The sequence below is a fragment of the Stegodyphus dumicola genome, chromosome 4, assembly GCF_044657685.1.
Source record: "Stegodyphus dumicola isolate Sdum_Otavi_A_Nest chromosome 4, ASM4465768v1".
NCBI classification, from domain to species: domain Eukaryota; kingdom Metazoa; phylum Arthropoda; class Arachnida; order Araneae; family Eresidae; genus Stegodyphus; species Stegodyphus dumicola.
The window spans coordinates 221,499,367-221,515,743 of NC_140771.1; the positions used below are offsets into that span (position 1 = coordinate 221,499,367).

General features: G+C 30.7%; 1 protein-coding gene across 4 annotated transcripts in view; it reads left to right on the forward strand.

The window, feature by feature from the left end:
- Positions 1 to 16,377, forward strand: part of Rev1 (Rev1 DNA directed polymerase) — a 95,318-nt gene that overhangs the window by 53,196 nt on the left and 25,745 nt on the right. For all 4 annotated transcript variants that reach the window (XM_035351212.2, XM_035351213.2, XM_035351211.2 and 1 more), the window contains 6 exons: positions 3,148 to 3,249; positions 4,670 to 4,843; positions 7,395 to 7,520; positions 7,601 to 7,738; positions 11,372 to 11,593; positions 14,987 to 15,137. In XM_035351212.2, coding sequence (XP_035207103.2) covers positions 3,148 to 3,249; positions 4,670 to 4,843; positions 7,395 to 7,520; positions 7,601 to 7,738; positions 11,372 to 11,593; positions 14,987 to 15,137 — 913 coding nt within the window. The remainder of the gene's footprint in view (positions 1 to 3,147; positions 3,250 to 4,669; positions 4,844 to 7,394; positions 7,521 to 7,600; positions 7,739 to 11,371; positions 11,594 to 14,986; positions 15,138 to 16,377) is intronic.

Here is a 16,377-nt window from a genome sequence, read left to right on the forward strand (position 1 = left end):
TTGTATAACAGATATACTGTTTATTCTCATAAGTTTAAATTAATAGATAAATTAACACAACACCTCTTTATGCTTCAAATGCAGATTACTTTATTTTTACTGTATTAGATACTCCAAACTCGATGGAATAAAATTCAAATACTTTATTATTTTATTTAAAAGATGAGACATGCTAAATTATAGCACTGTAATTATGTTATAAAATTAAATGTAAATAACTTTATAAATCTTTGCATTTTTATAAATTATTGGTAGGTTATGCTATGAATATCTTAGATACAAGGTAACCAAAAAAGTTCTTGCCATTTTGGACAGTCATAAAGAAAAGTCATAAAACAAATAATAATCACCGCTAATCCTCAAAGTAATCACCATTGGCATCCAGTGCCTTTTGCCAACGAGTGGTTACCTGTGCGATGCCATCACAATAAAACTCAGGAATCTTGGACATTAAAAATGTCCATGAGGGCCTATTCAGAGGTCTAGCCAGTTATTGAAGGATTTCACACAAAAATGGTTGTCCAAGGAATGGAAAAGATGGGCAGTCTGTTGGTGCAAGGTCTGGGGAGTATGGTGGATGGAGTAGTGTCTCCCAGCCCAGTCGCTGGGTGTTGTCCCTGCCCTCCCAAGCCACACGCAGCCTCGCATTGTCATGAAGTACACCATGACACCATTATGACACCACCATGACACCATGGCGTACACCATTATGATTGACCAATGCCGATTCTTTATGCATCAGTGCCTGATGCACATGTTCCCCAACTGCTGCAAATACAGGCCTGCCATGATGGCTTGGCCCACTAGCAGGAGCTCATAGTGTAACACTTAGTGTCTAGGCCACCAGATACAGAGCATGATCTTGCATGGTTGGTGAGACTGTCTCACAGTATGAGGCACAGGGTTTCGTAGTGACAACCAATGTCTGGAATGCTTGGGTGTGTCATTCTGAACCCACTTTTCATCACTGGTGAGTACTGTATCAAATATTATAGATGCATTACGATGCCGAGTAAGCAATGACAAACAGGCAGCAACAAACTGTTACTTGTTTGCATCGGACAGTGAGTGGAGTACCTACTTGCTCAGCCTGTATGCCTTTCCTATGTGGTGCAAATGGAGTCTGATCATTTCATCAGATACCTGGAAGTGTGCACCGAAGCTTACCACATGTTTGGCTACTATCATTCTCTATGGCTGCTCTCAGGGCCTCATCATCCAGTGCTTGTGGCCGACTGCTGCGGAATGTATCACTAAGAGACATATTCCGTGACCTGAACTTCTGGGACTATTGCCTAGTGGTTCATTCATTAACGGCATCATCCCTAAAGACCTGGCAAATTCAGTGACTTCATTCTGCTCCTGACAGGCCCACTTTAAAATCATACAGCAAACGACTCCGAACGAGTACCTTTGATACTTCCATTTCAATCATTTGCTATGTGAGTTATGTTTAAAGTACCGATGCAGTGTGCTTTTATATTCTTGGTCAATATCTGGACTCTCATCACTTCATCGCCAGGTTTAACGACTATTTTTATGTTGGGGTTCACTCTTCCAATGTTATATCAGAAATAGCAAGAACTTTTTTTTTTATTATCTTGTAATTATCTTGCTAGGTAATTAACTACAGTCAAAAGTCTTTAATCCGGACTCGTCGGGACTTTGTCGATTCCGGATTATCGGTTTTTCAGGATTATAGATCATCAATTTAAATCTAGTAAGAAGGCATGCAGAAATTATACAGTTAAAAATATGAAACCATAATTTATGAAATAAAGATCAATTATGATCTAAAGGGTATCAAAATTTACAAAAAAAAGAGCTTAATATTTATTTGTTTGCTGTATTAAACATTTCTTTCAACGCGCGCATGCGTAAAGCATACATTACACATAGTCGGAATTAGAAAATTGCAAGCAGAAAACTATTTGATGTGTATTCGTGATATTTATAATGACGAGGAATTTGATTTAAATCATATCAAAAAGGGAGTACATCGAGATGAAATACTACATTTAGTAAGGAATTATAAGCCAAATAAAATAAAAACATCTGCCCTGAAGATAAGGATAGTGCTGACAGATCAACTTCCAGTTCATTGCGCGCCACAGCGTTTGCCCCCCCCCTCCCCCAGCAGCATGAAATTGATAAACAGATTTTGGAATGGTTAGAGAAGCAAAGGATATGCCTTATCCATTTTTTGCAGCAATTCCACTTTTTGTTTGATGGACATCAAAACATGCTTTCGCTTTGTAGATCCTTTGGCAGCTCCAGAATCAGAAATTCTTTTTGACATAATCGAAAGTTCAAGCTTACTTTTATAAAATTGCTCTAACAGTGTGCAAAAAATAATAAGCCGGATCCAATTTGAAGATTAAGAAACAACGCAATCTGCAACATTAACTGAAATAGATAATTAGATAATTTTAGCTTAGCTTATACCATCCGTTATACATTAAATGCGCATGCGCAGAAAGTTTGTAGCTGTGTGGTCCGGATTATAGATCATTCCGGATTAAAGACTTTTGACTGTAATTGCAAGTTTTGCCAACTTTTGTACATTTTGGATCATGTGGTTAATGTTTGTGGTCTTCAGATCTTTGGTATTATGTTGACTTTATTATTTAATTTCTTATTAGGACTGTTTGTTTTAGGAACTAACATAAAAAAATCTGTCTTTATTTCCATTCGTTCTTTCAATTTATTCATATAAGAGCCATTAAAAATTTTAAGAGTTATTTTAAAGTGTATTTCGTAAATTGTAGCAGAAAAAGGTTTCCTCTAACAAGCACTATTCATTGGTTCTCTAATTATGCACTCTAGTCATAAAATGGCAGTGCAACAATTTTAATATTATATTCTTTTGTAAAACAAGATGCAGCAAGCATATAGATTTAACATTACTATATTAATTTCTTTCTAGCATATGTCTTGTGCATGAGAAAATGGAAAATTAACATTAATACAAATATAGAAAACTATTTCAGACGTCAAACAACAAAAATGAGCGTTAACTCTGATTTTTGTTGTTTGACTTCTGAATTAGTATTTGTTCGGCGTGTTATTGTGTCTTAATTATAGAAAACTATGTCAATTAATTATATTTTTTTCTTTTTAAATAAATATATATATTATCTCTTCTAGGAGGAAGAAGTATATAATTTTATCAATGAACTATCTGTTGAAGTTCACAACAGACTTCAAAATATATCTTGCAAAGGCAAATCACTTACACTCAAAATTATGGTAAGTCTTATCGTCTCATGATTTTTATTCATATATTTACTTCATTTCTGACCATCTGTAACTTTAAATAATTTATCTCTAGCAAGTGTAACTTGAATACTAAATAGTTTTCCTTAGAAAGTCATCCACGGAAGCATCTTTCTTTAGTGTTGCTTTGTCATAGTTAATTAAACAACATATATTTTTATATGTTAGATTTTGTTACATTGTCACTAAGCAATTTGTTATAATTTGAAAGATGAAATAAAAAGCATTACACTGCATGAACTGAAAATTTTCTGTGTTCCATGAAAAATTAATATGGTCAGAGATATGTTCTGAAACAAGAATTGGAAAGTTTAGGCAAGGGAATTCCAGTGGGTTCGGTATACACCCACTTGGGGTTGATGATATTTTAAAAGGGGTCGGTACTGAAATATGTATGGGCAGTTGATCACCTTAATTAAAGATATCATTAATTACAAAAACTTTATTAATGAAATTGATATATTAAAAATCAATAATGTTTTTAAACAATCAGTATACAAAAGTAAAACTTAGGAACACAAGAATGCACAATTAAAAAATCCAAAGGAAGCAAAACTAATGAACTACATTAAAATCTGCATCATTCTTTCATCCTTGCTGTCTATTGAAACGTGTTAACAGAAGTGATGATCAAATGGCAGTTATGTCATCAAATATGTAAGCGTATCCTTTACATGTAGCAAGAACATTATAAGTTATGTGCTTGTGTTGTAATACTTTATAGAAAAAAATGTTAAGAGGTTGATGTAAGAAAACAATTGGGAATCTCTGTTGGGAAATCTATAGACATTTGTGCTGTCAAATGAATTTTATGTTAATTTATAATATTTGTGAAAACAGGATATATATCATGCCAGTGATGCACTTTCATGAAAATATGCAGAGAAATTATCGGCATAAAAGAAATTATGAGTAATTTTTTTATGCTTTGTGACTTTTGTGTGAAATACAATACTTTCTGTTTCTGCAAATAGATTTAAAGTAGTGCTTTACTGTAATCAGAATTAAGCTTAGAGCTGGTAAATTGCAAGTTTTAAATCGATTTTAATTTTTGGTCTAAAAAATGTGTATATTAATGAATAAATGTTCCTTAATATTTTTAAATATGATGTCATTATTATTTTTATTTATTTATTTTTATTTTATTTTATTTATTTTTTTATTTTATTTATTTATTTATTTATTATTTTATTTATTTATTTATTTATTTTTGTGCAGCATACATTACTATAAAAGGCTGTTATTAAATTGCTTTTTGCTGTTGTTACTTAATTCTTTCTTTTCTCCTCTTTTCTTTTTATCCACCCATCTCCTTTTAGGAAAGAGAGTAACTTTGTATCATACTTTCAAAGCATTTCATTCCATGTTTATAATGCTGAAATTTTATTTTTAGGTTAGAAGATCAGATGCTCCTTTAGAAACAGCAAAATTTATGGGCCATGGTGTTTGTGATAATGTTTCAAAGTCTGTGATTTTGAAGACTGCAACAGATAATCCAAAAGTAATAGGAAATGAATGCTGTCTGTTGGCACGATCATTAAAAATAAAGCCACAAGATTACAGAGGAGTAAGTTAAAATCTCAGAATTCTGTTAAATGTAATTTTTCAGGATTTGGCAAAATATAATTTTCTGAAACTGTTATGGTAAAAATTCAGATTATTGCACAGTCCAGTCTTTACTATGTAGATCCATCATTTGTTGCTGTCATAGACTCTACCTTTGAAGAAGAATTTTTGCAATAAATATTTGCAATTATTTCACTCCATTCTGTCTGTATCAGGTTGATAGTTTTATATAAGCTTTAAGTTGCAACATTTTCATTCCAGAGATGCTCATATGAGTTGAAAATGGGCTGCCCATTCTCAGCTCTTATGAGCATCTCTGGAATAAACATGAAGGGAATTCATTTACTGTCATTTCCATAAACTTCTCAGTTATAATCATTACTTTGAACGTGCATATTATCATGCTCGAAAAAAATGGTCCAATTCCAAACTGTTGCTGCAGAATAGACAGAACAAATCCCCTATTATTGCTTTATGGTATCCAGAGCACTGATTACTAAATTCAGTAAACAAAAGCTAAACCAAGCAAGATAGACCTGAGTGAAAAATTCCTTCTCTTCCAGATTTCACATTGCAGACAGTGCACTCCAGTAAGTAGCAATCCCTTGGCAGTTGGCATGTTCATGTGCAGCTCTCGAATTTCCACAACATTATAATGCAACTTTGCATTTTACAAGATGTATTTCTATTGACAGCTACAGTAATCACTGGCTTATATGTTGTACCTTGCACATCACTAGTTTATACGTTGCATCTTGTGTTTCATAGAATCCAAGTGGAGATATTTCTTTATGAATTATACAGAGCTGGTTTAACTTATGGCCAATTGAAAATCTTTTGCGTTTTGAGCAGCTGTGGTTTCTAATAACATGCCAGCTAGTTTGACTACACCATGCACTAAAAACATAGTGATCCTTCTCTGTCAATATTTTTAGGGGGATTCCCAGGCTGGGATTAGATTTTTATAACTTTTTCATGTTTCTCTTTCACTAAAACATCACTTGTTATTGCACAGAACATCTGGTATTTATCAGAAATGTCATAATTGGAATGAACTGAATCTGTGGGTATGGGTTCATGCTACACTGATTGTCACTCAGTTCACTCATTGTGTTTATTCTGAAAATAGTAATTGGTATACACATCTATTATGAGCTGTTAGCCTTTATAATATGTATCAATGACATGCAGGCAGTGTTAAGTATATCTAATAAATGTTTGGTCATTAATGGCAGAATAATGAATTTTTTACTAAAAAAATGACTGGCTTCTAAGACACCTTTACATATGTAAGCTTTATAAATGTTCCAAACTAGGATATAACTAAATGCTCTAAATATCATGCTAGGCAATATTCAGCAAATAAATTTTTCTGTAAGGTAAAATTCAAGGAAAAGTAGCCTGCCTGTTTTCTGAATATAGTGCATGTACGGCATATGGTTTTTAAGAAAACATTTCAACCCTTTGAGTGGATGATTGCTTTTATCGAATCACGAGATCTGTTATTGCTTGGCTTATATTATCCAACTTTTAAAAATAGTTTGTTTTTAGTCCAAAGGGGCTTTGTCCCTGAAGGACTATTGTTTTCGTTTTGCGATTTTGCATTGGAACCCCATAAACTGCGTACCACTTTTCAAATAGTTGCCACCAAATGCATTCGCCTTGTATTATATTTGAAGCAATTAAATAATGAAGAATCTGCATAAATTTATGTATGTTTCTCGCATTGTGATAAAACAACAGTACTCAGAGCCATCCATTTATGAATGACGTAATCCCACTGCGAATATGGGCATCTGAAAGCCCAAATTTGAAATTTGGAATATGTTTTATTATCGATTTCATATTTTGTAAAACTTTAACAAATTTTTTATTAACAAACTCAAAGTGAGCAATAGCAACACTGTACGGGGGGAAAAGAAAACTTTTTATCTCCAGTGCGCGGAACTGTGTATCAGAAATTCTGAAGATATGCTCATTTTAAAAAGTATTTTGCGATATTGCTGTTAAATTGAATTTTATGGTTTAAGTGCAAAGAACATAATATTTAATAAATAAAGGTAACACAAAACGTTAAAAAAACGCCTCTTTGGACATAATTTAAAATCTGAAACCTTTCAAACTTTTTCTTTCTTTCTTTTTTGATGATCTAAATATCATCTTAAAGAAGGATAAATTATGAAAATAGAATAAAACAAACTAGCTAATAAATTCTGTTTAAATACAGAATATTCAGAATCAATATTCTGAAGCTGGTTGAAATTAAATCTTGATTAAATCCGTAATTGAATAATTTTCTGAGCTAATCATTCTAATACTCTTGTTTTGGTTTTATCTTCTGTTATTTAAAAGTTGCTTTTAAGTACATTTTGTTCATAATTAAATCATTCTATTTTATGTATTTTGTTCTTTAAAATTTTATAAATTTTGTGTAGTTAGTTAATTATTGATTTTGATTAATTTTATAAAAATGTGTATATTTTTCAGTAAATTATTTGTTAAAATTTATCATCAATTTGTTAAAATCTATCATACCTCCCCCCTTTCTTAAGTTGGGAATTCAAATGAGTAAACTAGAGACTTCACAAAAGGAAGAAAAAAACAAGATAGGAATTCAAAATTTCCTTTCTTCAAATTGTACTGCTTTACCTGATGACAAAAATGGAGATTTAAAACAGGTATTTGCTTTATTATACTCTCTCTTCCTCCATTTTCTGTCATATTGAAAATAAAATTTACTTAATTTTTTTTCATCTAGGAAATTTTTTCTCCAAAGAAGCTAGATGTAGTTGATAAATCCACCCCACATGAAGGTACTATTAAGCATTTTCTGACAAATAAACCATCTCCACAGAAGAAATTGTCATATCAGCCAGTCAGTATCACACCAGATCAAGTATGTTTAAAACATTACTCTCTTTTAAATGTTTTTAAATCAATTTTTTGGTAGTATATCAACAACATAAAGCCATTTCTTTAAATGTTATTATGTAAATGAAATAAAAAGAATGCATTGGTCATTAAACATAATAAAATGATTATCTCAATTATAAAGATGAAAAAAAAAATACTATTTTGTTATGAAATTAGTTTTTTAGGTAGATATATATAAGAATGGATGCTTTCAAATTAATTCGTATCATGCTAGTTAACTTAACACAACTTAAGTTTAGATTGCAGAAGTAGACATGTGTCCCATACTTTATGTGTTCCCGTATTGCTGGACTAAGGTGGAGTAAGGACTACTCTGGATGAACTAAGGTGGAATGATTGTGCTTGCTCCTAAAAGTGTGGATGACCTTTGTGTCTATTTTAAGATGTCCGAAAGACTTCAAAATTTCTTTCACTGACTACTAATGCATCAAACAGAAGTAATAAAAAAATTTTTCCAATTTGCATCTGGTTCTTTGACCGTTTAAAGGAAGTGCAAAATAAACTTCCAGATTTTGTTGGAAGTGCTGAGGAAACATCAGTGGCATTTACTGGCTGCAAAGCTTGGAAAAGCACAACTTGAATGGGAGTTATACATGTAAACAATGTCAAAGTAAACTTTGGAAAAATAGATTCCATATTTCAGTTGTGAAGTAAATACTCAAATTTACCTAAAGTTAATTGATATAATCATAATACAATTAAGTTTACAATTGATAGATTAGGTATTGATGTTGAAAGTGTAGTCTTAAATATATATAGTCTGTTCTTTGTCTCTGCTGAAAGAAGATAGCAATTAAAAGCATTCCTTGAATTTGAATCTCCGTTATTAATCTCAGGATGGCTAGGGTTAAATTTGACTTTCACTTTTCATTCAATCAGGATAACTCTCGCACTTTATAAATTCTTTATTTTTACAGTAAATATATACATATCATTACGGAAAATTCTTAACCTTAATCACATTCTCTCGTTTCCCGATTCTTGATTGCCATTGTGCGCCCCCTGTCGTCGGCTTTTCTACAATGCCATCTATCAGCTGATAACAAATGCAATACTTTTCTTTAATTGTCTTTATGTAAAATACTTATATATAAGACGTAAATCTACTTTGATCATCTTTTAAGATACATTCTTCTGAGGGTTTGGGAATCCTTAGAAGCCCCAGGGTGAGATGAACGTTCCCAGAAAAAACATTGTAATTCTTATGATGATATTCCATGAGTTAACAAAGTCTGAAGACCACTGATGTAAAGTAAGTGAAGTGACACAAGAAACAGGTGCTCAAGAGGCAGGCATAACTCCAGGTAACAGTACATGAAAACATGTCCTGTAGTAGAATTTTTTAAATTTTGCAAAGGGCGATGTTCAATTATTAAAAAGAACTGAGAATTCAGTAAAATACAATTACAGAATCTGATAGACCAGCCCCTTGAGAATTATAAATATTTAGTATTTATGTGCTATGTGTGCTAGGTAATATTTTGTGCATTCAACAAATATGTAATAAGGCTGTGCCATATTGTATATAAAAGTATCACCAAAGACCACAGTTGTCAGAGATCAAAATATCTGATCCCATGTATGTAGATTGTGTTATTAAATTTATCTCAGCTCTGCTGTTAACAATCTTCACGTTTTCATTAGCAACATTCTGTCACAGCTGTTGAGCTCAGAAATTTTTTATTTGTGTTGCTATGGCTCTCAAGCATAAGAATATTGATGTTACTGATGTGTCTAAACTAAATAGAAGCCATGTTATCTTATCTGTTAGTCAGAAAACAAAACCTTTGGAGAGCAAATTTTGCAATACTGCATCAGCAATGCAGTGTATGAAGTGTTATAGTGTACAGTATATTTTATTATTATTTATTAATATTGATAACGTCTTACTGTGCCAAGTTTATTAATTAAACTTTGTCAAAGTTATATATATTATATAGATATCCTGTTATACATAGCATTCATTATGATCTGCAGTTTCACATATCCACAGTATGTGCTGAAGCGAATTACTAACAGATACAGGAATGTTACAAGTTTCATGAAAGGTAAAAATAAAGTATACAGATGCGATTTTCATGCCTCTGTCAGCTGTCATTTTTTAAATCTAGGTGTCTTTTTGTAATCTTTTTTTCAGTTATTTGAATAAACGTTGTATTCATCAGTATTTCATAATAATTAGCATCTATTTAATTTTAGCATTTCACTTCTGAAATAAAAAAGTGATACTTTTAAAGTATTGCAGATTGTAATAGAATAGTGATGGTGAAACTCACAAGTGTCATAAGTGACACTTGGTCATAATTTTGGTTGCATATTTGCATTTGGTAATGCAATCTCTACCTCATATATAAATTGTACATTTTAATTCTCTTTTTTATATGTGTACTTTTTCTTCTAACATTTGTTGCTTATTTTTTAGCACAAGTGTTATTATGAAGTAATTCAGAACATGTTACTGTTAATCAATATTTGAGTTGTTAATTGATTGTATACAGATTTATTTAGTGGCTGTTAGTAAACATAGTAATAGCATGTAGGTAAGTTATTGCAGAAATATATGAAGATTTATTAATTTATCGCATGAATTTCATTTAAGTTCTAATGCAGTAACTACTCATTTAACTATTTCAGTAGCACAAGATATATTGTTTTTCAGGGAAATCAAAAAATCTTGAAACACACTAGGTAACCCTAAAGCTTTAGCACTGAATTTTTGAAGCCAGTTTCAATGAAGTTGCCAAATGGTAATTAGTAGCAACCAGTTATTAACACATCTCAATTTGCATTTCAAAGTATTGTTTGCTTATAAAAAGAAGTTTTAATTGAATTTAGTTTAATTTTATGCAGCCAATATTTTCAGTAATGGATTAAGTGGCACTTCATAAATATTTTCAAGAGTTTGTTACAAAGAAAATTGTAACCTTCATTAATCTTTCTCTTTGCGTGCTTTCTGTTCTCTAAAGTGAAATCTCAGAAGGAAATATATGAGAGTATTTCCTAAATTCAGAAAACCATAATTATAGAATGAGTGGTCCAAAAGTTGACTCTGCTAAATAATCCAGAATCCAAGATATGTGTAGCATCAGATGAAATATGTAAAGGAGACTAAATAGTAATAAAGTAGCGTTGTCTGATTTGGACTCTTATGAATTCAGTCCTAAAATTTAGTTGATGAACATTGCACTTTTCATCACTGCACGTTTTTATCAGTTGTAATTGCAAAATACATTTAATGATATACTTTTTTTTTTCTTCAATAATAATTGTAAAATATATTATAAGAATAGAAGACCTTTAAAAATAGATTAAAATTTTTCAAGTTTCCAGAATTTCAATAGATTTTAAATTCATTTCAGCATCATAAAGAAGTGGCATTTATTATATGACAAATGTAAATTCTCCCTCTGCCCCCAGAAAAAAGTAGTTTGCTTTTTTTTAATGTATAGATGATGCCTACCCGCTTTCTAATATGTAACATTGTCACCTATTACCAAAAACGAAAATGATATTGAATCTTTTAAAAAAGCATGTAAATATATGCTATCTAATATTATATTGTTCGAAATTAAATTGGAAATATTTTTTTTAACAGCTGGACAAAAGTGTTTTAGATGCCTTGCCAGATGAAATCCGAAAAGAAGTACTAGAAGCTTGTGGAATTTCGATGCCTGTAGCATCCTATACATTATCTCAACCTACCAGTGCACATAATGTGAAAACCAAAGTAAATAAACCAAAAAGAAAGATGAATCCTCACTCTAGTAGAAAAAAGTTAAATCCTGGTGCAAGCAGCAGTCAAAACAAAAGTAACAGTGTAAGTTACATTCTTAATAACAGCAGTTTTAATAAAATATGTGTATTTGTTCTTCGATATAAAGAAAAGAAAATAATATATAATGATATTTATGTTTTGAACAGTATAATATATAATGATATATAAGGGCATTAATGTTGTAGTGGGCTCTGTTAATGTCTGAATGTTTAAGGCTGTTGAATACTGGTAGTTTGACCTGGGATCAAACCCAAATGAATGGGATGGCTGTATGGTTTGTTTTCATTATTTGCCCTATGTATAATTATTTTATGGTATCAGAAACAACTGGTATCAGGGAAAACATTAGTTGAATTAACGAATATGGGAATCTGGAAGCCCAAATTTGGAATTTGTTTTAATATCTATTTCATATTTTGTAAAGCATTTATGAGTTTTTGATTAAGAAACTCATAGATTTCAAAACGAGCAATGATAACTTTGTACGGGAAAAAAAAAACATTTTTATCTCCAGTGTGCGAGACTCTGTATCTAATTCTAAAGAAATTCTAAAGATTCCAGGATTTCTAAAGAGTTCTAAAGATTCTATCTAATTCCGGGAAATTCTAAAAGATATGCTCTTTGTAAATTATTTTGTGATATTGCCCATAAATTGAATTTTATAATTTAAGTGTAAAGAACATGATATTTAATAAATAAAAGTAACACACAAAACGTTTAAAAAAAAAAAAAAAAAAAAAAAAAAGCAGAACCTTTGTGCTTAATCTAAAAATCTGAAAACCCTTCCCCCCCCCAAGAAACCCACCAATGTAAGATTAAAAGGTGGGGGGGGGGGACTTAGCATGGCATGGATTTTGAATAAAACTGTATCATTTTTAAGAACAACAGACATAGGTACTTTTTCTTCAGGAGCCAAATTTTTCTTTCAGAAGAGGGAGAAGCAGCCAAAATAACAATCGTGTGTTTGCCAATAGATTTAGTTGAGAATTAATCGATTTCGAGGGCAAATAGGCGCAGGTCCCTCTTCATCAGGAACAAAAAAAATCTGCAAGACTGATTAGTTCTCAGCTTAATCTATGCCAAGCATAAGGCTGATTCTTTGCTAATTTTATGTTTCACTTGGCATGTTTCTTTTCTCTTTTGATTGCAGGTATATGTTAGCTGTTATTAATTTTATAAAATTAATTTTTTATTCTACTAAAACATGCTCTAAATTAAATTGCTCAGAAAATTAGATTTGCTAAGGTGGTAACAATTATAAGCCAAAGTGCTGTTTTCATGCCAAATGACTCAATATTATATCCGAGGAAATATATTGAATCTTCTCATGATGGATGCAGACAACCACCTCTGAAAATGACTTTTATGTCTGTGAAGATTAATAAATCCATAATGGATAGTTAATTTATCTCTAAGACCACTTCCTAACCTGACCGTGAGTATTAAAAATATTTATTTGTGATCACCAAAAATGTCATAATTTTGCTGTCTACCTAAGAAGTTTCAAGTCTTTTGCACTTTTAGAAATGTACTTCCACCAGAATAACTTCTTTTCTGTAAAAAAAATCATTAGCCATTTTGTTTTGCATAAATTGCCTAATTCTTTTTAGATATGTAGGTATTGGTCTGCTTTAATAAATAATTAGCCTTTTCATTTTAAAAAGTAGGCATAAAAGCAACCTTATTTTAGTGTCAAATTTGAATAAAACTTCATCATTATTGAGGGCGATCACAAACAGGTTTCTCTTCTTTTAGAAAAATCTTTTGCAAAATGAGAGGAGTGATGACCGTTTTTATGCCAAAGGCAATGTGCAGAGCTAAAGCGAGTGCAAGCTTAATACCTTTTATGAAGTAAAATAGGAATCAAACATGAAAAACAAGTATTAGAATTCTGAAAGTGCTATGAAAGATTGGATTAGAATTAATGTCATTTACTAAGAAAGGTAAATTTTTGTGAATGTTTTCACATAGACAAAAATCAGTTTAAAGTTTTTCATATCTTAAAAATTATGTTTTTTTAGTTAGTGACATAGATTCCAATGCAGTCCTTCTTAGTGCCTTTCTGAATTTTAAACCTTAGTTTTCATATTTCATTCCTATTTTCCTTGCTTATTACACTATGCTTGCTGTGCTGCTGCTTTTGACATAAAAGTGGTCATCACTCCTTCCATTTTGTAATTCTTTCTTTTCTGAAGAACAGGAATCTGTGTCTGTTTGTTTAGAATTAAATGCAAAATTTATGCCTGTGCCTAATTTTACATTAGTTTATTTCTCTTTCTTCATCTCCTTAAATTTAATGAAATTTTTGGAATTAATAAATTGTTCATATTCTAGTTTAGAAGCATGGCTGTTCTTTTGCACCATCTCATAGTGCTAAGTCCCTGAAGAGATTCTATGATGCTATGTTTTACTTATTTATTTATTTATGTTTGATTTTTTTTAAATTCTGGTTTCTTATATTTTAATATGGTATATTCTTTTCTCATATTTCATTCCCCTTTTCTTTTATTTTGAAGTATCAAATTGTGGCAGTTCTAAAAAGATTATAAAAGATTTATTCATTGCGTTATAGATAGATATATTGTGAAAAATATTTTTTTAATTAATTAAATTTGTTAAATTAACAAAAATCAGTTTTTTTAAGCAAACTGAAAATTATTACTAATTATTAAATTAAATGTATCAAAGATATAATTTGTTATATTTTTTGCAGAGGCAACAGGAAAGCAAAATATTAATAAACAGTAGTATAAATTTCATGGAGGGGGGGGAGTCAATGACTGAAATGACAAATCATACAAAAATTACAGTGTAGTAATAAAAATAATAATTTAATCCTTAAATTAGAATAATGCCAAACTTCATTATAGTACATTCTTCAAAATGATCACCTGTGATTTGTGTTCTGAGATGGTTGCATTAGAATGGTGATGTTCAATATTGATTTTTATGTTCACTGTAATAATAATCACTTTTAGAAAGGATCATCTTTGTAGCTGGTCACCACCAGGAACTCGCTGTATATGCAAATTAAAACTTTTCATTAAATACCTCAATTTGATAAATCATTTTATTGATAATGCAAGCTTTGATGTGTTGATAAGGGGAAAATGCTACTTATATGTTGCAATAATAAGTGATAAATTTTTTTCTTAATGCAGAGTTTCCAGCAAATTTAATAATGGTTAACTTTCATGATGTGCGAGATTGCATTTTAGCAATGTAAGAAGTCAGAAAAAGCCCGTGTTTAATAGATTAATTTTCTCCAAATGGATAAAAATTTTTACATGTGGCTAAAGCAGTCATCAAATAAAACCAGGAAACTGTTCAATTTATGAGATCTTTTCTCTAACATGTAGCATTAAATTTTTGGAGTAATTTTTTTATTATTTTTTAAATGTAAGTGTTTAAATTTGTGTTGTTATAAATTTTTAGACTATAAAAACGTGTCTTGTGGAGAGTGCAGCTAGAAAAACTCATCCTCAAATAACAACAGCAAAAGAGACTAAGAAAGCTAATCTGGGTGGAGCTGTAGAAATTAATGAAGTGAGAACTTTAATCAAGGAATGGATCCATAGCACTGAAGGTTTTTGTATTTTTAATTCATAGAAACATAATTTAATTATCCTTATTATTAGATTATAATTTGAAAATTATATTGAATTGTAATCTGCAGCTAATTCAGAAATGCTGCTTGCAGAAATTAGAAATTCTGCAACCCCCAAAAAGTTTATTTGTAAATGAACTACATGTTTACAATCAATATATCTGACATAAATCAATTTGTTTGATACCTTTACTATTTATTGAAATATCTTTAATCTAATTTATCTTCATTGTACAATCTGTCATTACATATATTTCTTTCTTTTTTATTCTCTCTCTCTCTCTCTTTTTTTTTTTGGGGGGGGGGGTTACATTTGATTTCAGTGGATGATATTTAGTATGCTTGCATTATTTTATGGTCAGAGTATTGTTAATGCGCTAAAAATATGCTTTTTAAACAGATACCTCTGAAAATTGCTAAATTTCTTTAAACTTTTCTTAGGTGAGTCAGAAATATTTTCTTTTACATTCATGTTGCCGAAATTGAAGCACATTACTAAGGCTGAAACATTTTGGGGAAATTTAATGCATTGATTTATTTTCCTTTTAAATTTTAGCTACCAGTTCATTTTGCTGAAAATGAACATTGTAGGATTTACATTGAAACATTTTGAGTAATTGCAAGTTTCTCAAATATATTCAAACTCTGTTTGTTCAAGAACTATTGAAAATAACTGTCTTAACCATAGGGGTAGAAATATATCAAGCAGACATCATGCCCAAAATCTGAAGTTCAAAACAAGTCAACTTTCAGCCGACTACTTCCTCTCTTTTCCCACTTTCTTATTGGCCCTTATCCAATCCCTTATTAAAGCGGGGTGCTATGAACATCGTTGATATTCTTGACAATATTCACTTTAAGTTAAACAAAAATATCATATAAATATAATATTTTTGTTTAACTTAAAATGGTAAAATGGCTTGTTTCCCTTTTATTGGATGCTCAGAAAGAATTGATAAATTCAAATAAAACAAAAAATTAAGCTTTCATAGGTAGGTTGTTTTTATGTATAAAATAATTTAAAATTTCCTTTCCATTTTTTTTATGTGTGTGTGTGCTGGTGTTGTATGTGTGTGTATGTGGTAGAATGCACTAGGTGTATGAATTTGTATGAAATAAAACTTGTATGGATTTAAAAATTCAGAATCAACTGTTAAATCTATAAGAATTTAAGAGCATATTTGGTGTCCTAAATAGTCGGAATGAAATCAGAAAAAGA